Genomic DNA, 22,741 nt, shown 5'->3' with positions numbered 1-22,741 from the left:
GTAAATTAGGGAGTCAATGGGGAAGCTGGAAAGGGACTGTTCATCAGAGTGACAGGACAAGCAGAATGGGTTCAGACTGAAAGAGGGGAAATTTAGATTAGTCATACAGAAGAAATCCTTCCCTGTAAGGTTGGGGAGTGATGCCCAGAGCAGCTGTGGCTGCCCCTGGATCCCTGGCAGTGTCCCAGGCCAGGCTGGATGGGGCTTGGAGCAGCCTGGGACAGTGGAAGGTGTCCCTGCCATGGCAGGGGTGGGATCAGATGGGCTTTAAGATCCCTTCCAACACAAACCAGTCTGTGCTTCTATAAAAAACCCAAGACATCTCTATACCTGCCCCTGAAAAGGCAAGTGAATGCTACACATCCTGTGACTCAGAGAATAAAGGATAAATAGCTCATGACTTGGTTTCTGTGGTTTTTCCACTCTGTTGCTTTTTGTGGGGTTTTTTTGCAAGGGATTGTCAAAAGTTTGAACATTTTGAGCTGGCAAAGGCAAGACAGCACCACCATGGATTAATTTTCTCCCATTCCCAGGAGTTCAGGCTGTGTCTCACAGGAGATGAGCCACGATAACATCCATACCTCGGGAAGATGCAGGATCTGGCACATTCCTGCACAGCTGATGTAAGGAGATTGTTCTAAGTACAGGTTGCTGTGCCATAAATCTGTGCTGTGTGAGCATCTCAGAGCTGTTATTTTGCACACTGGCACCTTTGGGAGCTTGGGAAAGCACCACTGAGGGCATTTTTGCAATTCAGCAGCACTGTCACACATCTCCCACCTGCTGGGAGCTCCAGATGGTCCCAAATCCCTCAGATTTTCCTGCTCTGCTCATAAACTTCCCAGGAAACTCTTCCCAGCCCTGAGCAATGGGATGGCTGGGCTGGGAGCTTGCTTAGCTGGGAATGGGCTCTTCAGTGGGAAAGACCAACTTCCCACCTCATCATCCACCAGCTAGGAATGGTTTGGGAAGCCAGAAGGGTGGTGGAAGAGAGTGAAGGCACCAGGAAAACTGATCATTAATGGCAAATCCTGGAGAGATTTTGCCTAGGAAGAGCATATATCCTGCAAGATGGTTGGGAGGCAGAGAGAAGCAGTGGATGGGGTTTATTCAGGGCTGTCCTACTGATTTGATTCTCAGGTTTTTAACCCTGTCACTGCAAATCAAACACATTTAAGTAGACAATCCAATTATCATCACAACACTGACAGCTGGATGTTGGGCCCTAAAGCAGGGACAATTTAGGACACTGGTAAGTCTTGGAATAATCTGGGTCAAGGAAATGAGATTTGGGAGAGGAGCTTCTGATTTATAATTCAGCCCAAACAAGGCACTAAATGTCCCAGCATCATATCCAAAGAAGGGCTGTGCACTCCCTGCCAGACAGATGGTTCAAGATGACATGGCCACGCTCTCCCCATCCCTTGGAAATCTGCTGTTTGGCCCTGTCTGGATGAGCTCAGTGCTCAGCCCACCCTGCCTTACCTCATCCAGGAAATGAGAAAAAAAAACAAACACGTTGCTCCAAACCTTGGACTGAGGCTGCAGAGGACCAAGAAACCAAATCCCAACTCTGCTTTTGGTTTCCCCTCCTCCTGAACCCTTCCATGGACACAGAGATGCCAAGATCAGGCTTGACTGAGCTGCCTGCCAAGGGTCTCTTGGCTTGGTTTCCAAAGGGAAGAAGCTTTCCATCACCACCCTGGTGGGACAAGATGCTGCCCTGCTGTGTGCAAGCAGGCTGCAGCCAGAGGCAGGAAGTTTTTCCTGACTGATCCTCCTGAACAATGAGATGTGGCCTCTGAGATAGGGGAGTCTTGCTGGAGGTCAGGAACCATCAGTCCTCTGCTCTGAGAGCCACCATTGCTCAATTCATAGCGTCCAAAAGAGTGACCTCAGCTCCTCCTGAAGTTATTGGCCTTGGAAGGGAATAGCTGTGCTTGCCCACATAAATTATGTGTGACTACTCAAGGAGATCTTATCAGGGAGCATCTTCTCTTCTCATCTGGCAGTTACAAGCACGTGGTGTGCAGGGCTCTCCCAGACATCACTGGTGTTTGTTGGGAGCAGAACCACTGCACTTTTAGTAGAAAATGCACCAGACAAGAAACATTTATAATCATGGGCTTATAGAGGTGCTAAGGTTGGAAAATACCTTCAAGATCATCAAGTCCAACCATCAACCCAGCACCACCACTAAACCATGTCCTCAAAGGCCACATCCACATGTTTTTGGAACAGTTCCAGAGATGGTGATTTCACCACTTCCCTGAGCAGCTCATTCCAATGTTCTACAACCCTTTCCATGAAAAAGTTTCCTAATATCCAGTCTAAGCCTCCCCTGGCACAACTTGGGCCTGTTTTCTCTCATCCTGTCCCTGTTCCCTGGCAGCACAGCCCGACCCCCCCTGGCTGTCCCCTCCTGTCAGGGAGTTGTGCAGAGCCACAAGGTCCCCCTGAGCCTCCTTTTCTCCAGGCTGAGCCCCTTTCCAGCTCCCTCAGCCTCTCCTGGGGCTCCAGCCCCTTCCCCAGCTCCCTCAGCTGCTCCTCATCAGAATCCCTCCCCAGCTCTGTGGCCCCTTTGGGTTTAGGGTTGTCCCAACAAGTTGAACAGATGTTTTGGCATCTCCCACTAGGAATTCAAGTATAAACTCTGGTCCTTAGGGCAGCACCTCCTCCTGCCTCCACATCCCCAGTTCTTCCACCAGCACCTCCCTGGGAGCATCACAAGTGGGAGCATGGCAAGAACCAACTGCAAGCACCACGTTCCACAGCTGAGGGGTGGAGATGAAGGACAGATGGGAGCTGAGCAGGCCATTAGGGAGATCCCCTGAGTGCACACAACACCCTCAGGCTCAGCCACCCAGGAAGGTGCTGATGCTGCAGGAGATGGGGCACCCGAGAGCCACGAAGCCATCGTGGTGGCCCATCAGGTCCGAGCTGTGTCCTTACACTGCCCTCAATTCACCCCTGCCTGCTGCAGCTGGCACAGGCATGGATCTGGAAGCTGTCCAGGAGCCACAGCTCGTGGCAGGCTGCAGCAGCATCCTGCTCCAGAGAGGGACTCACTCCCGAAATCGGGATCACACCGAGCACACGTCACTCACACGTCCGGCTCGCTCAGCAGCAGGACCAGCATCCAGCTGGCAGCACTCAGAGCCCTGGGGAAACCCTGACCCAACAGCCAGGGCAGGGTCAGGACTCCCCCAGCTGCCTTTTTATTTATAGGGCAAGCTCACAGCACCAGGAATATGATTCATTTTTTTTCCAGTCAAGCGTTTCACACACACCCTATTTTGGTACCGCAGCCTGGACATGTCTCCAGGAAGGAAAAATTAGATCAAAATAAAAATAGAGGCTTTCCAAATGTTTTCAGCTGATCCTATTTGCAAATGGTAGAATGGGCTTTTAAAATTATAGAATCATCAAGCAAGCCTTCACTTGCCTTGCACAGGCAAGCAGTGGGATCAAGGACATGGAGGGGTTATTGCAATGTCCTGTGCAGGGTCAGGAATTGGGCTTGATGATCCTTGTGGGTCCCTTCCAGCCCAGGAGATTCTGTGATTCTGAGTTTGCAGTCAAACACTTCCCTAAGCCTCAGGAGACTGAGCTACCCTATCATTAAAAAAAACTCTCCCAATTCTTGCCAGCATACTGAAAAAAAAACCCAAAAAAACCCAACAAACCAAAACTAAAAATATTTATTCCTACCAGTTGCATTTGATGTATAAAAATTATTCATCAAAGTTTTCTTAAAAAATCATTTTCTTCTACCAGAGCTGCCCTGATGAATCCATGTATCCATGGGCAACCAAGGGGGAAAACCTCCTGTAAAAGAGTCATTTGCTGAAAAAGAGCAAAACTGATACTCCAAAGAAAAGGAAGAAGAGAGGAAAAAGGGGGATTTTGTCTGTGGAAGCAAAGATTTGATTACAATCATATTGAAGAACAATGGAGAAACCTTGGCATCTCTTACATCCTAGCTTAGCTCTTGTAACCCAAAACCCATGGACTTTCCCCAAATATTCATTTACTGCACTAAGGCAGAAAATGCTTTAAACACAGCCCCATTCTTTCCCAAGAGAAAAACCCCAGCAAGGCAGAGTTAATCTGGAAATTTTGCCTGTTTAACCCCTCAGGATGCAAGCCCAGGTGGGGAAGTGGCACCTTGCAAGCATCTTTTGTACTGCCCACCTCCCTGCTCCCATGCTGCTGTCCCTGCTGTGCCACCCACAGGGATGAGTCTCCTTTCCCAGCACCTGGAGGTGAGCAGGAATCCCAGGAAAACTGTGTTTCCTTTCCAGACTGAGCTGAGCAGTGACACTGCCATGCCAACAAAGCCCTGCTGAGGCTGAGGGGCTGCCAGCACTCCCTGTCCTGAGCAGGATGCTGGGCTGGGGTTCTTTTCTCCACCCCATGCTCTGAATAAAGCCCAGCACACTCAGTCTCTCCTTGGCACTCACCCCCGGGGCCCTGCCAGGAACACAGAAAACCTCAAGGAGAGCAGCAGAGCCATCCCAGTGCCCCAAAACAAGCAGCCTTTCAGCCTGCAGACAGACAGCTGGAGCTGCCAAACCCTGCTAAACACACCAGATTTTCAAGCTGTGTTTTCTTAAGTCACAAGAATTTCTGAGCTCTTAGCAAGACCTTATTTGCTGATGGCAGCTCAAATATTTTTCTCTTGGCATGAATTCATATGGATTGTCACAATCAAGTTTTATACAACACTGGCACACAAAAAAAAAAAAAAAAAAAAAAAAAAAGAGAGAAGAAAATCAACAAAATCATTGATTTCTATACTGTGAGTCCAAATCAGCAGTTGGTACTGGAATCTGAAGGCTCCCAGCTAAGGCGTTCCCTTATCTTGGAATGAGGTGACATCACTACTCTAATTTCCTCGATGCAGAAAAGCCAGTGACTCATCCTGAGTGCCTGCATTTTTGGGATAAACTTGTAAGGCCAGGACAGATGTTATAAAAACAATCTCCCAATCTTCATTCCTGAAATCTCAAGGGACAGCTGCAGGGGCAACAAATATTTAACAAACAAAGCGTTTTGTCAGGCACTGACAAAAACAACAATTTAAACATGAAACCCCTCCGTGGTTGCCCAGTGTTTAATTTTCAGAGCAGTTCTGCTAAATGATCTCCCCCAGATGAGCCTGCCTGAGCAGTTGGGCCCCTGCTCCTTTTGCAAACAATGGGTTTGACATTGCAGAAGAGCTGCCTTGGTTTGATGTCTGCCAGCAAAGCCACCCAGAACACACAGCCCCTCTTTTCTACCTTCTCCTGGAGAAAAAGATCCAGTTATGGAAAGGGGAAATTGAGTATCAGTCAGTCACATTGCAGGGAGGAGAGGAGAAGGGCAAAGGTACAGATTCTGACTACACATTAACTTCAGTATCAAAAAGATTTCCAGGTAGAATTGTAAATAATTTCCCCCCCACCTCCGAATATGAGATTCAGGAATTTAATTAGTGGGCTGTGGTTCTCCATGGTAAATATGGCACTGTACATGCCCTGCCTCCTGCTGTGGCAGGACAGGCACCCTAAACCTGAAAACAGTTCTCAATGATATGGGGATAAGGCACCCCTTTTTACCATGCCCAGCATAAGGAAAGAAATCCTCTGTCTTTAGAGAAGCTGCAGTGGTTTCATAAGGAGGGGGAGTTACAGAGGGTCTGTGTCTCAAGCAGCTTCATCAGGTTTTAAAATACATCTATCTCTGATACCAGGGAAGGGAACAGAGCTGGGAAAGGGGCTCAGCCTGGAGAAAAGGAGGCTCAGGGGGACCTTGTGGCTCTGCACAACTCCCTGACAGGAGGGGACAGCCAGGGGGGGTCGGGCTGTGCTGCCAGGGAACAGGGACAGGACAAGGGGAAACGGCCTCAAGCTGTGCCAGGGGAGGCTCAGCTTGGACAGCAGGAGGAATTTCTGCATGGAAAGGGTGCTCAGGCCTTGGCAGGGGCTGCCCAGGGAGCTTTGGAGTGCCCATCCCTGGAGGTGTCCAAGGAAGGGCTGGAGGTGGCACTCAGGGCTCTGGGCTGGGGACAAGGTGGGCACTGGGCACAGCTTGGGCTCCATGGGCTGGGAGGGATTTTCAATGATTCTGTGACTGTGTAAATGAACTCATTATTCTGTGAGGCTTCTCCTCTGCAGGACCTGGTGGCAGCCTGGTGACAGGCTGGGGGCTGGGGGCTCTCAGTGCCATGGCCACACTGCTCCTCTCCCTGCCTGACTCTGCAGGGGTCAATGGTCACCAGCAGATCATGGGACACCTCTCTCCACCTCAGCAGCTCCTTTAGGGTTTCCAAAGTGCAAAAGCAGCAGCAGGAAGGAGAGCAGGGGAGCTCAGCCAGAAGCACCACACAGGACACAGTTAAATGGGGGAATTTTGTCTGGCGGGCCAAAAGTTCACTAGGCTGGAAAAATCCTTATGAAGAATTCATGGAAGGAAAGTTCATCAAGGACTATCAAGAGGAAAGGCACAGCCTCTGGTATCTCAGGCTGTAAACCAGTGGAAAGGGGGACAATGCACTGGTGTCCCAGCCTTAAACTCTCTCCAGGCTCCCACTCTCAGCTGCTGGATGGACAAAGCCAGATCTTCCCTCACTCAGCACCTCCTCAGCCCCTGCCACAGAATTCCTGCTGGGTGAACACAGGGCTGTTTCCACTGCTGTACCACTGAATGTGCTGCTCCACAAAACCAGCTGTGGGAGACAAGTCCAAGTTGAGGACACCAGGAGGATGAATTTTCCTGAACCCTACAAGCTCCAAGAGGGGATTTCCATGTGTGGGTGCACACAGGGTTACCTAAACCCTGGCCTAAGTCAGCACCAAGGATGTTGGACTCTTCCTGAGTGAGTGGCTGCTCAGCATTTCCCCACCCCTCCCTAAAGCAGGTGTAGGCACAGCCCTTAGTCATTCCACTCTGCTAAAAGGCTGGTCCAAGGACAGTTCCACCTTTTCCTTGGAGATTATTGTTAATTGGTCCCTCACACATTCATGCAAACTCCCAGCATCTCTCAGAGGGTGGCATCACCCCCAGTTTTACAACCACAGAAGGCAAGTAGAGAATAAGACCAACAGCAGATGGAAACTTCAGCTCCGACAGTATATAAGACATAAAAATGATTTACATTTGAAGAGCAGCTCCCCTGGACTTCAGGGGCTTGACACCTCTCACATCCATCCCCAGGGTCTCAGATCAGCTTTCCAGAGATGCAATGAGCTGCCCCAGCCATGGCAGGTGCCTAGCTCAGACCCCCATAGCAGCCCTCTAAAAAAACCCCTCCTCTAAAAGGAATTTTTCCCCCTCTTCCCACGCTCACTGGCAACACAACCTAATGATCTTCCCATCAGAAGGGCTGGGCAGGGATGAAAAATGACCTCCAGCCCAACCACACTTTTTGCACCACAATGGGAAGCTAAAACACAGTTTGATATCGAAGAAAACATTTTGTTCTGCCAGAGAGGCCACAAAGACCTCCAGGTCAGAAAGCCTTGGAAATGTAGGTGCAGACTGTTGTTTGCCAGCAAAGCACAGAAAAAGCTCTTCTCAACAACCCACAGAGTGCTGCAGCTAACAGAAAATAAAATCAAATCTGTGTAAAACAACTCCTTCCTCAAGCTCTGCTCTCTGAACACACTTTGGCACCCACTCAGCAGACAAAGCTTTTGACACATGGAGCTGTAACCGAGCCAGGCTGTGAGCAAAGGAGCAAAGACCACTCTGGGAGGGACAGGAGGCAGTGCTAGCAAGGAACTACCAGCCCCACAGGCAAATCCCAACTTCCCAGCATCCCGTGGCATGACGCACACCCAGGGCTTTTTTTGCATCCCTCCTTTTGTTAATGATACACTCTGTGTAAATTTTCACTTGGAAATGATTAAGCTGTGAAACCATTAAGGAGCTATTTCTCACTCCCTTCAGCTGTGACACCCTGCTCATGATAACAGCAAATTCATAAATGGCAACCTGAATTACACAGCCTTTTTCTTAATGGGTTTTGGGGAAGCAAAGTGTATGAGCAGTGTGACCAAAGCACAGGTTCAAGCACTCACACAGGCCCTGTGTGTCTCTTATCTTTTGGGGGCACATAGAGCTGTAAGTTTATCTAAAACACCTGCTTTCAGATAGGCAAGGGCTTCTCATTTCTAAAGGCACCCTCCAGGATCAACATCAGCCCAGTTAAAATAAAATAAAAAAGCAAATATGCCAGTGTTTGTCTTGAAAACCCTCCAGCAAAACAAAATCTCCGTGGCCTGAGTCTAAGCTGCAGCTGCAGTGCACATGCCTGGCTGGTGTGGAGCCTTCAGCATCACTTGCTGATTGACTAAATGCTCTTGCAGGGGCAGGGATGGAAACCTACACCTGTGTTAGGGGTTTTGGCAGGGACTCGTGGCTGGCTGTGCCTCGGTGTGTGCAGCCTGAAAACCAGAGGAGGCTGCAGCCTGTGTTTATCTGGAGTCCAGCAGCAGGACAGGAAGGAATATGCTGACTCCAGTGCTCTCTCTCAGAGCTGCAGGAGCTAGAGCTGGGTTTTGATGCCTTGGCCATCCCCCTGGATGGCGGCACCACTCCAACCACCACCACCACCAGCAGAAGTGCTCAGACCACACCAAGATGGTTATTTAGTTCCCCAACCCCTGGAGGGCTCAAGCATGGAAAGGAGAAGGCATTCATATTTAGGAACCTGCAACTTTTCCTGGCTTTTCTTCCCTGAAATCCCTCAAATTGAACCTGCCTGCTCTTAAGGAGCTGAGTGTGGTTGTTAAACACTGGTCTGGCACACTGGCAGCCCAGGTGAATGAAACAGCAATGCTGGGGCAAGAGACTGGAAAGGGAAGTTTCTAATAGCAAAGGGCTTCAGAAAAAATTGGGAGAAAAGGGGAGAAAGTTATCATTAATAAAGCAACAAAAGTTAATCACCTCAGCTTTCCACGGTCTCCAAAGGAAAGAGATATAAAGCAAAGAAACTAACAGGAAATAAACCGAGAAATCCCAAGCGTGTGATGAGCAGCTGAAAACAATCACCTTTGGATGTCACGGGGCAACGAGCTGGGCACTGTGTTCCACAGAATAAATCATGCTGTAAGGACAAGCAGCTTGTGACTCGCTGGATAAAACATGGCTTTTAGAAAACTCACTTTCTTGAGAGACTCAATGCAGAGCAAGCCACGTTAATTCCCTGAAATCAGGGCTTTGCTGCCCTGTCCCCTAAGCAGTGTCACTGCAATGAGCTACTCAGAGCTGCTTTGAAAATAAACATCTTTCAAGTTGTTTTGCTCCTTATGATCAAGGCAACAATTAAGAGTAAGTGTGAGAGGAGATGAATGCACGCTTTGGGTGCTTTAATAAGCTTTTTCTTTCATGTTGCTTGGCAATTAAATTGATGGAGATGTTTCTGCTTCGCCTGGGGTATCACTCAGTCCATCTGAACTCTGCCCTGCAGCTCTGGTTTTTTTGACATGGGAGTAGTTTATAGGCAAAGAAACTAAGCCTCTTTCCTCAGGGTTGACATCTGATCTTGTGGGTTTGTTGCTCCTCTTTAAATAAATTTAAATAAGCCCACATCATTTGCACATAAGCCCTACACAAACACAAGTGAGCTAGCAGAAGTTACAGCTGCAAGCCAGGGATGCCACACCAGCCAGATTCCTGGAGATGCTGCTGTGACACCAGGCAGGTGACAAAGCTGAAACTCTTCCCCTGGAAAAGGCAGTTTCAGGAGTGGGCTCTCATTCTCCCCAAGCACCTGCAAGGTGAAGAGAAACTTCAACTGGCCGGGAGCAGGGCTCCCAACGCCTCCATCCCATGGGATGTGCTGAGCTGCACTCTCCACACAGCCCTGGGGACACACAGCCACGCAGGCAGTCACCCTGCCAGGTGACTCTGGGCTGATGGAAAGCTTCCCTGGAGCACAGTGCAGCATCTGTGTCCCCCTGCCCTGCAGGAAAAGCCGCCCAGCACAGGGCACAGGCTGCGGAAATTCCGGCGGCGCCGCAGGTGCGGGGGGAACGAGCTGCTCGTTCCACAGAGCTCAAAGAACCCCTCAGCCCTGAAAGCCACGCTGTGCAAGAGCCCACACAATGAACAAGGGCAGCTGCACCTCCCTCACTGCTCCCTTCACGGTGTGCTGGCTCCTGAGAGCGGGGTTTGCCACTCAGGCACACAGGAGGGCTCTGTGAGGGACATTGAGGCTTTAAGGTCATGGACACAGACTGTTCTTCTGACCAAAAAGTCAGTCCTGAACCTGGCCAGAAATAAAGGCTTTCTGTCAGGGAGGGCTGGGAACAGGAGGGCAGTGCCTGGCACGTAGAGGACTTCATAGCTCTTGCAGTGGCAGGAGCAGAAGTGAAGTGAGCATAAAGCGTTTCCACATTAACCAGCCAAAGAGATTCCTGCACACCAAGACTCTGGTCTTCACACAAGGCAGAATTGAGGTGCCATGCTCATTTATAATAACAACACATGCAGATTAAAAAAAAATAATAATTTTTTTCTTCAAACTCCAGAGAGCATTCAAGATGAACTTAGGATTTAAATCCCGGGCTTCCAGTTATCCAATCTGCAAAATGAGGAGCAATGTCAAATAACACAGTGGTCCATCTCACAACAGCTGGCACTGCTGTGCCTTTCCAAAATGTGACAGCTGATCAACATCACCTGCAAAACCCAGCTCTGACATCCCTTCAGCTGGTAACATCCAGCCTCACAAAACCTGGTCTGTGGGACAAAGATTAATGCACAGCCCACATCATGAAACTGTGATAAAACTGAGGTTTTAGTAGCAACAGGGATTTTTAGGAGAAATAAGGATTCGTGTCACTGGGAGAATGAAGAATGGGGAGTAAGAAGGGGCAACAGAAGGATGATCCTACTGCTGTATCAATAGGGATCTCAACAGGATAAATTATTGTGTCTTCCTTTTTAAATGGAACACCTTTGGCTGTTACAGCTACAAAAGGCATCACAACAAATTGTCTGCGGGCACAAAAAAAGGTCGAAGGACCCTGAACAAAGTGAAATTCCTTATCCACGCTTTTGATATAAACTGGAGATGGCTGAAACCAAGAAACTGCTGAGGTTGCAGTTCGGGGAGAGAACTTCCTTTACGCTCCGTGCAGCCGCATCTTCCTGGCAAGGGACAGGAAGATCACTAATGGGACATCACCGTTTCGCCATCACTCCCCAAACCTCTCGTAATTGGCGAAATCACGCCTTTTCTCACTCCATCAGATACCTGGCGGATAAGCGCACAAAGATCCGCCTACAGCTGTCAAGCTGATAGCATCTGTTTTGACAGCCACGGCACAAAGGTCAGCCGCAAACTCGCTTATAAAGGTCATTTTTCCAGCCCAGGGTGGAGGCAAAGGAGAGGGATTATTCTGGAAGTTCAGTAATGCCTCTCTCCTGTCACAGCAATAAACAGAACTCCCATACACAGCTCACGGCTCGCACCTCCCCTGCCTGAAATAATCCCTAAACCACAGGTTTTTGCGTTTCCAAGAACACCCCGCCGCACAGGCGCGCTTTGTTCCGTGTGGTTTTGGGTGCATTCCTCCCCGGACAGATTACCACTGTGTCCAGAATGCACCAAATCCATCGGAAAAGTTTATGGCGAACTTTAGAGAAAACTCCAAATCAACCAGCAAAAAGCAGCCCGAAAGACTTACGTCAAGATTTCTTCTGGTTCTGATTTAAAACCTGGAAAACGTCCGCACAGCCAGAGGGACCCAGAGCTCCCATCCCAGATCCAAGGAGCAGGGGAGGGCAGCTGGCAAGCGGAACGCGATGTCTGGCTGCGGCTGTGATTTGCAATTTTAATTTCTCACTGAACTGCGATTACTTCGCTTTGCCGTGCGCTTTCTACAGCGCTGGCTGTGCAGCGATGCTGGGAACCTGACGGCGGCGGTGACCGCCTCACCAACTCCTTCCCCCGCCTGGGACCGGGGCAGGGGACACACAAAAAGCCACGAGCGAGGCACGATCCTGGAGGGGACCCGTGGATGTCGGCACAGCGGGACAGGCGCGGGATGCGGAGCGGGGGATGCGCGCACTGAATGATGGACCGAGCGATGGAGGGACGGGCTGGCGAGCTCCCGGAGCGCCCCGCTGCCATCCCGAGAGATGGAGGGACGGGCTGGGGAACTCCCGGAGCGCCCCGCTGCCATCCCGAGCGATGGAGGGACGGGCTGGCGAGCTCCCGGAGCGCCCCGCTGCCATCCCGAGCGATGGAGGGACGGGCTGGGGAACTCCCGAAGCGCCCCGCTGCCAGCCCGAGAGATGGAGGGACGGGCTGGCGAGCTCCCGGAGCGCCCCGCTGCCATCCCCGAGCGATGGAGGGACGGGCTGGGGAACTCCTGGAGCGCCCCGCTGCCAGCCCGAGCGATGGAGGGACGGGCTGGGGAACTCCTGGAGCGCCCCGCTGCCATCACCGCCGGCCCGAGTGATGGAGGTTTGGGCTGGCGAGCGCCCGGAGCGCCCCGCTGCCATCCCCGAGGAGGGAAGGGATGGGCTGGCGAACTCCTGGAGCGCCCCGCTGCCATCCCGAGCGATGGAGGAATGGGCTGGGGAACTCCCGAAGCGCCCCGCTGCCGCTGCCCGGGGATCCCAGCGCAGCAGAGCCAGCGGGATCCGCCCGGCCCCGCTCCCCGGCGCGTCCCTTACCGTGTTCTCCTGGCCCGACATGGTGCTGCGGCGGCGGGCCCGGCGGGCCGGGGCTATAAGGGCTGCGGGACACGTAGCGCGGCCCTGGGCCGGCCCCTCTCGCCCTGCGCCCGCCCCCGCCGCCGCCTCCTCCGGTCCGGCCCCCGGGGGAACCGGGCAGGGCGCTGCGGGCCGGGGGGCGCCGCCCCAGCCCCCCGAAGGAGCGCCACGGCACTCCCGATGGAAGTGCCCCAGAATGAAGCGCTCGGGGCTCTCCTGCCACGGCCCGGCTCGAGGAGAGGGAGGAGGAACAGCAGCCCGCACGACACTGCTGGGAGGAAAAGCACCTCCCGAGGATGATGATGATAAAAATGTTTAAAACCAAGCAGTGCTGGAGGTCGGACCCTGAGGGTTTGGCCAAAATACCAAAAAAGTTGAAAAGAAACGCAGAAGAACCTCCCAGAAAAGAGCAGCAGGTGAGGGGAAGAGAAATCCCGTGACTGACAGCTTTGCCCAAAATCCTCAGATTTCCACTGCTGGAAAAGCTCAGGTCGCAGAACTCTGCTGAACAGAGGGAAGCACAGGCAATGTCCTGGTGGAGGGAAACCACAGTACAGCTCTGGGATGGCCCCTGAGCGAGGGACAGAGACGGGAAGATCCTGGTGGGAGGGTATATCTACACCTAAGGTGTACGGTCCCATCCAGCACGGTACTTGTCCTCCTGCTCCATAGCCATCCATGGATGGCCAGGGCTGCAAGGATGGCTGTGCCAACTGTGCTGCCTCTCCTCTAGGAGGAGATACCTCACTGCTCATTGTGCCTGGAAGAGCAAGTGCTTCCTCCAGGTCCAGCTTGCAGAGGTTACTTCCTGGGACCTGTTCAGCTCATGATCACTAGCAGTCCACAGATTACTCCTGTTTAGTCTCTGTCCTTCATTCCAGCAGAGTTTAAAATCATTGATGCTGTGACTGGGCCCTGAGTGAAGCCCCTTGAAGGAAAAGGAAAAAGGTGTTGGGATTTTGCAATGCTTAAAACATAAAATGGGAAACCCCAGGGGAGCAGTGAAAGGATAAATGGGGTTCCTCAAATGAGATCTTGCTGCAGGAAGAGCAGAGCCACTGTGGGAACACATGGAGGTGAAGGAATGGGGCTGGAAGGAGGCAACAGCACCTGCTCTACCAACTCCCAAAGCCAGGCAGCTATTAGAGTGTGATCAGCTATCAAGTGAACTAATCCCCAGTGTAATTCCAGTTAAACCCATGGCATTACATTTGGGATTAACTCAGCTAAATAATACCAGGGTCGCTTTTCAGCATCACTCATTCCCTGCTTTTCCTAATATTGTTGTTCTCCATTAAGGGCAGAATAAACTTCTGCCATAGGAGCAACACGGTAAGGTTGGAAGAACAGGGAAAGAAGGCTGAATACAATATCCATTGGAAAAGTCCATCCTGGTACATTTAAATTCACATCTTTACTCCCTCTCCATGTTACCTTGCCTTTCTGTACCTCCAGTAAAGCAGCAAGGTGGAAAAGGTGCCCAACCAAGGGCAGCAGGGAAACATTTACTGAAGAACAAGGAGCAGAACAAAGGGGACTGTGAAGAAGAAAAGGCACAAAGAGGGGCTTCTGTAACAACTGACCACTCTAAACCATCCTGGCCTGACACACAAGTGGTTCTAGCAGGGCACTTCTCAAGGAAAACATTTTTTTTTTCATTAAGTCAGCTGTAGAAAGGAGAGGGGAAAGGCAGGAAATTAGTATTACAATTACAATGTAATAGAAAAATTAGCATCCAGAGCATGTAACACCTCCATGTTTCCCCTAGATACCCATCAGTGAGACAGAAAATGAGTCAACATTATCTCCATTTGTTGCATCATTCTTCACTTCTAACTTCATCAAAGTTATTTCCCTTCCAGGAATTAAACTGACTGCTCATAAACTGCCTGAGAATTTGAGCAACTAATATTTTGTGTATAAGATCCAAGGGTTTTTCACTTATTTTTCCCAAGCTCAATGCTAAGAATGGCATGAACTTTTGTTACATTAAGCTACAGTAACTAAATATATTTGGCTATTCTCACAAGTTTTAGTTTGTGTGGGGATTTTCAAGGAAGCAACAAATGAGACAGTCGGAAATGAAGCAAGAAATAAAAATTCGAGTTGATTGCCTCACAAATTAGTGACACTCAATTTTCATCAAAGAACTTCTTGGGCTGTTGAAGAAGAGCTTCAGTCCCACACAGCCAGGGAAAGCAGCATGATGCCAGCAAAGCAGGCAGAGGCTGCCCCTGGATCCCTGGCAGTGTCCAAGGCCAGGCTGGATGGGGCTTGGAGCAGCCTGGGATAGTGGAAGGTGTCCCTGCCCATGGCACAGGGTGGAATTGGATGAGCTTTAGGATGCTTTTCAACTGAAACCATTCTGTGATTTCATGATTGCAGGGAGTATTTTTATTTGTGGGGACTCCTACTCTGCTTACAGGAGACTGTTGTTCCTCTCCTGACAAAAGAAAGTCATGACCCTGTGATCTGCCCTGTGCACTGGGATTCAGCATTTTCCTGTCAAGTCTGTAGTGCCCTACACCTTGATCTCAAAGGGACAATAAATCCCTAGTGAAAAAGCTCTCTTAGGAGCCCATTGTGCAACCTCTTACACTAACAGAGAGCAGAATAACTCCCCCAAACAGGCCCAGCAAGCAGCTGCTTGAGAGGCATTTGCTCCATCCATCTTCCTCATTCCAAATCACCTTCTTAGTTGAAATTGCTATCCCAGAATTACCCAAGAAATTGCCCCAAACCACCAACACTCATGTCAATGGTCACAAGCTGGCCATGACCAGTGGGATGGGTTCACTGACACCTTCTACAAGGCAGCAGAGGTGGAAATTAAGAAGCCACATCCTTTCTGCTCTGAGCTATCAGCCCCAGAAGTGCTGCAGCCCCTGGGCAAGCACACTGGAAGGAGAGGGCTGTGCCTTGCAGAGCTCTGCCACATGGAAGATACAGGAGGGAGGTCACTGTCTCTCTCTGACTTTGCACAACTATACTTTTAAATCCTTGCAGGAGCTCCCTTATTTGATGACTGCTAGGTGGGAAAGCACTCTACTACTCCCTGCACTTCACTGCTCTTGTCAATTTGCTTTCCTGCACTGGGGAACCTGCAGATGAAGGTTCAGTGCCTTGCTTAGTTTTTCAAGTGATGGAGACAAAGTTGTTGCCCTCAGCACCATTTATTCTCAGATTCTCTGGCTTTGTTCTTTCAAAATGCCAGGGGCAGCTGTCACCCAGTTAAGGGAGCATCCTCCAGTCACTGGGAGTGTGACAAGTTCTGCTCATCCTGTCCCCCAGTTAGGATCAGTACCTTTGAAATCCGCATACTCCCCAACTGAACTCACGTAACTCCTCAGGCATCAGCCTGCAGAAATACCAGAGATACTGAACTGCCCCAACAAGCACTTCCAGCTTATCCACCTCACCTTTCACCCTTTGCACAAAGGGGGTTGAATTCTGTGTATAAGTCAAGGGTGGGTGGATCTGCAGCCCTAAAGCCTCACTTGTGAGATGTCAAAGCAGAAATAAGCTATGAAAGCAAAGCACAGACTGCTGGAAGCACCAGAGATCCAGCTTAGGGCATTACCTCCTGGAGTCAACAATCAGGACCTTAATGAGAACAGGAAACGTTTTTCCTTTCCTTGTTCTAGAATTCAAGCACACAAGATCATCCCCAACTTTCAGAAATCTGTTTGAGAGAACAAGAGCTCCAGAAAGGACAAGAAATCAGCCACTGAAGCCTCCAGCACTGGCAACACCCACTGCTGTTGAGAACTGCTACAGAAACCAAGTTCAAAACCAGTTTGCCAGGATTTCACAACGGGAGAGAGGAGCCCAAGCCAGGAACAGGCTCTGCACCTACCTGGGTCTTCTCACAGTGCTGCAGCTCTCACTTTAAACAACCCAGAGCTGGGATTGCCAGGCCAGGTTTTAATGCCAGGCTGGGTTTTTAATGCCCCACTGACACAACCACTGCTGCTCCCCAGCAGGATCTTGCTTTCCCACACACACTCTGAGCTGTGCTGACAGTTCTGAAGGTTCCCAATGCAACTGGTCCAGGCTTGGGGATGGCATCTCACACATACCAAATCCCCATAATCATTAAGGAAATGGTAAAAATGCAAAATATACAATCCCACAGCTGCTTCTGTCACGTTGTTTCTTAGAGAGGGTACAAATGTATCCTGTCCTCCAAGCACTGCTCAGCACAGGATCCCAGGATGGGTCAGTTTGGAAGGAGCTCAGTGGCACCTGGTGTCACCTCCCTGCTCCAGCAGGGCCATCCCAGAGCACAGGGCACAGCCCTGTGTGCACACAGCTCTGCAACAGCCCCAGGGAGGAGAGCCCAGAGGCTCTGTGGGCAATCTGTTCAGGCTGGGCAGTGCCCAGGGAAGAAGCTGTGCCTCTTGTCCAGGTGGAACTTCCTGGGCACTGCCCACCAGATCCATAAACTAAGTTCTGACAGGATCCTTTATTTTTGTCACTCACTTTTTTATTTTCTTTTTTTGTATGTTCATAATTCTCTTTTTCCCTTTGCCTATCTATAAAATTTCAGTGCCTTTGAGATTTCCCTGCTTGTCCCACAGAGCCCAGAGCAATCCCAGCTCCCACTTGCAGACAGATCTCATGCTCTCCTGATTGCACACCACACTTCCGAGACAGGAAATATATAACATACAAAATATATATTCCTACCAGGGCCTGGACAGCATTCTACAAGGCAGGAAATATTGACTTCACAAACATTTTCCATTGGAAGCAAAACAAAGATTCTTATCCTTTCATGGTGTGTCATGTTGCAGTAAAGATATTTATTTATTGAATGTGATTATCTGCTACAGGTGTATTGCCTTTGCCCTATGTGATTCCTTATCCCTATCACAGACTTTGACCCATATCCCTACCTTGCTCCTTTTACAATACCAGAATAAAGATCTCAGCTCCTGGAATTTTTTCAGATTCACTTTCCCTCCAGTAATCTCAGGAACTCAGATTATAAGTCACATTATGTCTTCTTCCAAAAGCAGGCTGGCAGAAAAAAAGGCCAAAGATATCTACAAAGACAGCAGGCTGGCTAGAACTGCCACCAGGACAGTCGTGATTGAAACAGAATCACTTAAATTTAAAATCCAATTTAAAAGGAGGCAATTGAAAATCCAGCCTCTCCAGGGCCAGGCAGCATTAGAGCTGGATAAGCACAGGTAGAGAAGTCAGCACCTACCACATTTTGAAGTTTAATTTCAACCTAATCCTTTTACAAAGCAGCCAGCTGTGACAGCAGCTCCTACCTGTCACTCCCTCCATCTCCAGACACTTGTGCACAGGAGCACCAAGCTCTTTTCCAGCCAGCACAGGGAAAACCCCACAGTCCCCACCTGTTTTCACCTGTCTTCACTCCTGTGCAGAAGCAGATTTAGGAACTGCAATACACTACTGGATTGTAGCACTTTCCCCCCTGTGCCATTCCCTAGGGGGATTTGTGTGACAAATCCCACAGATTTCCAGACAAGCTCTCAACCATGACAGATGTGTGCTGCCACCAACTAAGAAAAGTGACTGTTCTCACAGGAAACCATGTGAAGGGAAACTGTTTCTGGTTTAGTAAACTCAATCTCAATTTTGCTATTTTTAGAAAAATCCAGAAAAGACTTTTTACCACTCTTATAGAAAAGCCATTCTTAGGTAGAGGTGGCAAGCTTTAAAAAAAAAAAAAAAAAAAACAGGGTGACATTTACTGTTTGTGACAGGTGGGTCTTCATTCAAACACTGATTTTCAAAGGTCTAGGTTGGGAGGGACCTTACAGCCCATCCCCTGCCATGGGCAGGGACAGCTTCCACTATCCCAGGCTGCTCCAAGCCCCATCCAACCCAGCCTTAGACACTTCCAGGGATCCAGGGGCAGCTACAGCTTCTCCAGGCAAAGTGGCCCAATAACCATGACAGAGTTCAAAACTCCTGAAAGCTCTCCATTGCCACACAGGATGGAAACAATTCCTCATTTACCAGCAGAGCTGTCTCCTGCAGCTCAGGTCTCTGCTCTGCAGGCTGTGTGTGAGAGCTGAAGAAGTAGGTCATGAGCTTCTGCTGCTCCTTGTCTTGCCTCATCCAGCTGGAAGCTCCAAGCACACCCCCAGATTTGGCTTTGACACCCAACTCCAGCCCTGAGTCCAAAGTTGGGTTGATCAACACATGCAGCAGCTCCTAGGGGAAAGGAAAAAGAAAACAAAACAAAACAAAAAAAGAACCTGAACCTATCAAGAACCCCTCTGAGTTCCCTTTCAACTTTAAGATTCCTGAGCAGGGACATGGAGCACAGGGGCACAGGACAGGCCATGGCATGCTGGGAGTGGCATTTGCTCCCAATCCTGCCTGGAAAAGATGCAGATGGAGACAGGGGAGATCTGCTCCATGGGAACACTGGAGGATCCATCTCACCTGACCTCAAACCCAGGAGAAGAAAGGCAAAGAGGAAACCTCCAGATTATCCCCAGGGATAATAAACCCCTGTAAACCTCACTGGTGGGTTCAGGGCAGAGCCTGCACTCCCTGCAGAGCAAAGATGTGCTGTTCTTACTGTGCCACACCACGAGGGCTGCAGAACAGCCTGATAATTCTGGGTTATGGGAGATGAAATCTGAACCCCAAAGGCTTTCCTCAAAGCCAAGACTTTGCATATGCTTCATGCTTGAGAGGGCTGGGAGCACCTAGCCTTCCCTGGGGGAGCAGGCCCTGGATAATAAAAGCAGCAGGCATGCAGGCAAATAGAGAAACACATGATATAGCTAGAAACACTCTTTATATTGCAAAAAAATAAAAATTGCTCTATGCAAATCTGCGTGCAAGAAATGACCTGTGGCATCTGGTGGAGAAAGTTCTGCAGCAGAAGATGGGAATCAGAGCACAAAACCTCCAAAGGGCCACAGAAAACAGCCCTTACCTACCAAATAAATATTAAAACCTCACTAGCATCAGCCTAATGATTAACCTTCCCAAGAAGAAAGGTGGGGAGATCTCCCTGCCAGCAGTGAGCTGTTTGTTAGACTGCATCTGGAAAACCAAGTACAATGGCAATCATTAAAGTTCAAAAGAACTGAAGTGAAACAAGCCAGCACACACTTAAAATAAGTCAGGTGAGGAGGAGGAGGGATGAAGAGGGACCAACTCATCAGATCTGGCAAAGCAAAGACTGAAATGAGATGCAAGTGGCATCTCCAGAGGGATCAGGCAGGTCAATGACTATGTTAGGACACAGAATAGGGAGACAAAGGGTGAGTATAACATTACAGGCTGAAAATCAACCCCCCTAAGGACTTCAAATCTCTCTCCTGGCACATAAACCAGGAACCAGATCTTAGGGGGTTGGGTTTTTAAATTCACAGGTGAATGAGAAGCTGGACATGACCTGGCAGCCCAGAAAGCCAACTCTGTCCTGGCTGATCCAGCACAAAGGTGGGATCACAGAGGATCAAGAGCCACCTCCCTGTGCTTTGGACAGAACTATCAGAACTATCTGATTGCCTGAAAATATTCCCTCTACCTCATCCCTTGTATATTTATTCTAACAAACCAATTATTCATTTCAAACTACCATAATTAAAAAATACAGGCTATTGTACACTCATAAATATTAGAAAGTTGTTCCAATTTTCAGAAGTATTTTTAGGCAATCAAAATCCTCAGAGAGCAGCAAACAGCATTAATAGCAAGAAGGAGCAATACATCATACACAAGGACACCTTTGGGATGCTATTTTATGTGGGGGAAGTGTGAAATAAAAACCTACAGAAGTTCACAAGAATTATCATTTCACTCCTTTTCAAGTCAACAGCACAGCCTCACCTTGTGTGCAAGTGTGGCCCAGGAAACATATTTATAGGCACAGGGTAAAACCAAGCCAAAAATCAAAGTAGCAATGAGAAGTACAGAGTAACGTCAGCACAAGCAATAAAGAAGCAAGATGAGCCCCTCCCATGCGGGGAAAAGAAAATCAAAGTCACAAGTAGCACAAATGGGATGCAAAGAGGTCAAATGTTTAACTCCTCTTCCAGTAAAAGTGCTCCAATGAACTGCTGGCATAGAGGAAAAAACACTGAAACAAGATCTCTATCACAAGAGCTGCTCAGAACACATGCCAAGCCCCACCATTTGCATATGGTAACTAACTCTGCTAACTGAGAATGTTAGAAGCTTTCACTGTTTTCAAATCACAGCTCCTGGAAACGTGACTGAAATTACAGTCTAGCAGAGACTCAAAAGAGAGGAGCTGGACCTTCCCAAAGCTCCAGCTGAGCTCCAGCATCCACCACATCTCACTGCAAAGCAAGTCTGGAATCACAGAAAGGTTTGTGCTGGAAGGGACATTAAAGCCCATCCAGTACCACCCCTGCCGTGTCAGGGACACCTCCCACTGTCCCAGGCTGCTCCAAGCCCCATCCAGCCTGGCCTTGGGCACTGCCAGGGATCCAGGGGCAGCCACAGCTGCTCTGGGCACCCTGTGCCAGGGCCTGCCCACCCTGCCAGGAACAATTCCTTCCCAATATCCCATCCATCCCTGCCCTCTGGCAGTGGGAAGCCATTCCCTGTGTCCTGCCACTCCAGGCCCTGGCCCAAAATCTCTCTCCATCTTTCCTGTAGCTCCTTCAGGCCCTGGAAGGCCACAATGAGGTCACTCCAAAACTTCTCCTCTCCAGGCTGAACAATCCCAGCTCTCCCAGCCTTTCCTCCCAGCAGAGCTGCTCCATCCCTCTGACCATCCTGGAGCCTCTGGACTCTCTCCAGCAGCTCCAGGTCCCTCCTGTGCTGGGGCAGCTCTGCAGGTGGGGTCTCACCTGGGCAGAGGGGCAAACCCTGCCTTTGGGTTAGGAAAGCACCAGGAGAGCTGTGTAGAACAGATTCCTTAAGAGAAATAAATAAAGCTAAACAAATCTGCTGTCCTTAGCTCAAAAAACCCCTGTAGCCACAATCAGGAGCAGATGGGGAATGTTTGCTGTGTTTGTATGCTCAAGGCATCACGTCCCACCAAAAGCCAGAGGGCACCAGGCTGAAGGGCCTTGAGCCTGATCCCACCTGGATCCTCTTTCTGGAGTGGTTCCTCAGATCACCTGGGCCCCTTCTCTTTCTCTAGGAGGTTCAGGACCTGTTATCACAGCCAGGGAGGTGCTTGAGAGATACAGGTCACTAATGTGGACAAGCCTGCAGAGCTTTTCTGACCCCTAAATAAGCAATACAAAAATCCATCTCACTCACTCCATACTATTCCTTTCACAATAATCCCTTCCCTGAAGACAAGGGGATTTGTTTCTGTTAACACAGAACACAGGTGTGCTCTAACCTTTCAGCAGAATGTCAGAAAAACAATGGTCCCTTTAAACATTAAGGAATTATTAAATAAAATAAATAAATTACTCCAGCACCATAAACCCCTCATGCTGTTAGCCTGAACCTCCTCAGTCCTGACCTTCACTCCAGAAAATCTATAATTTAAAGCCCATGAAAGCAAGAATTTAACACTTTAAAGATAAGCCATTATTCCTGCCTCAGCAGCACCTGATAACACTACCTTCCTTTTGAAAAGTTAGACAACAACTCTTGAATGTATTATAGACAAAAAAACAGGGAGAGAGGGAGATGGATGGTAATTATATTTTTCCCCAAAGGTTCTATGGGGTGTCTTAATTTGAGAGGCACTTCACTCCTTTACCTGGGACTGCACAGTCTGGGGGGCTTTTTCCCTGTTTTAAACAAAACAGCCTCTATTGTTTTTAATTTCCAGATGCCTTACAGACTAATATATCCACACAAAAAAAAAATGCAGAAACAGCCCTTAATTGAAGATGATGCCATCCCAGCCACCACACCCTTTTGGCATCTGCAAAAACCTTGTCAGGAAATTGTTGCTGCTTTTTACACCAGGGTTCTTGGAAACGAGTAAGTCTTTAGTCCCCTCAAAATGTGAGCATAAAAACCTAAGTAAGGCATTTGCTATTAACCACCAAGATATCTGATGACTTAAAATAATCAGAGACATCAACACATG

At 49.3% G+C, this 22,741-nt stretch overlaps 1 protein-coding gene across 2 annotated transcripts in view; it reads right to left on the bottom strand.

The window, feature by feature from the left end:
* Positions 1–12,768, bottom strand: part of PAPSS2 (3'-phosphoadenosine 5'-phosphosulfate synthase 2) — a 28,803-nt gene extending 16,035 nt beyond the window's left edge. Inside the window, exon 1 of one of the 2 annotated variants that reach the window (XM_056495532.1) lies at positions 12,673–12,768. In XM_056495532.1, the coding sequence (XP_056351507.1) occupies positions 12,673–12,693 (21 nt within the window). In that variant the 5' untranslated portion in view covers positions 12,694–12,768. The remainder of the gene's footprint in view (positions 1–12,672) is intronic. The other variant, XM_056495533.1, reaches the window with a different exon arrangement.
* Positions 12,769–22,741: the final 9,973 nt, after the last annotated feature.

The sequence above is a fragment of the Oenanthe melanoleuca genome, chromosome 6, assembly GCF_029582105.1.
Source record: "Oenanthe melanoleuca isolate GR-GAL-2019-014 chromosome 6, OMel1.0, whole genome shotgun sequence".
Taxonomy (NCBI): Eukaryota; Metazoa; Chordata; class Aves; order Passeriformes; family Muscicapidae; genus Oenanthe; species Oenanthe melanoleuca.
Note: the sequence above shows the minus strand (reverse complement) of the source record. Positions and strands in the feature narration are given on the sequence as shown.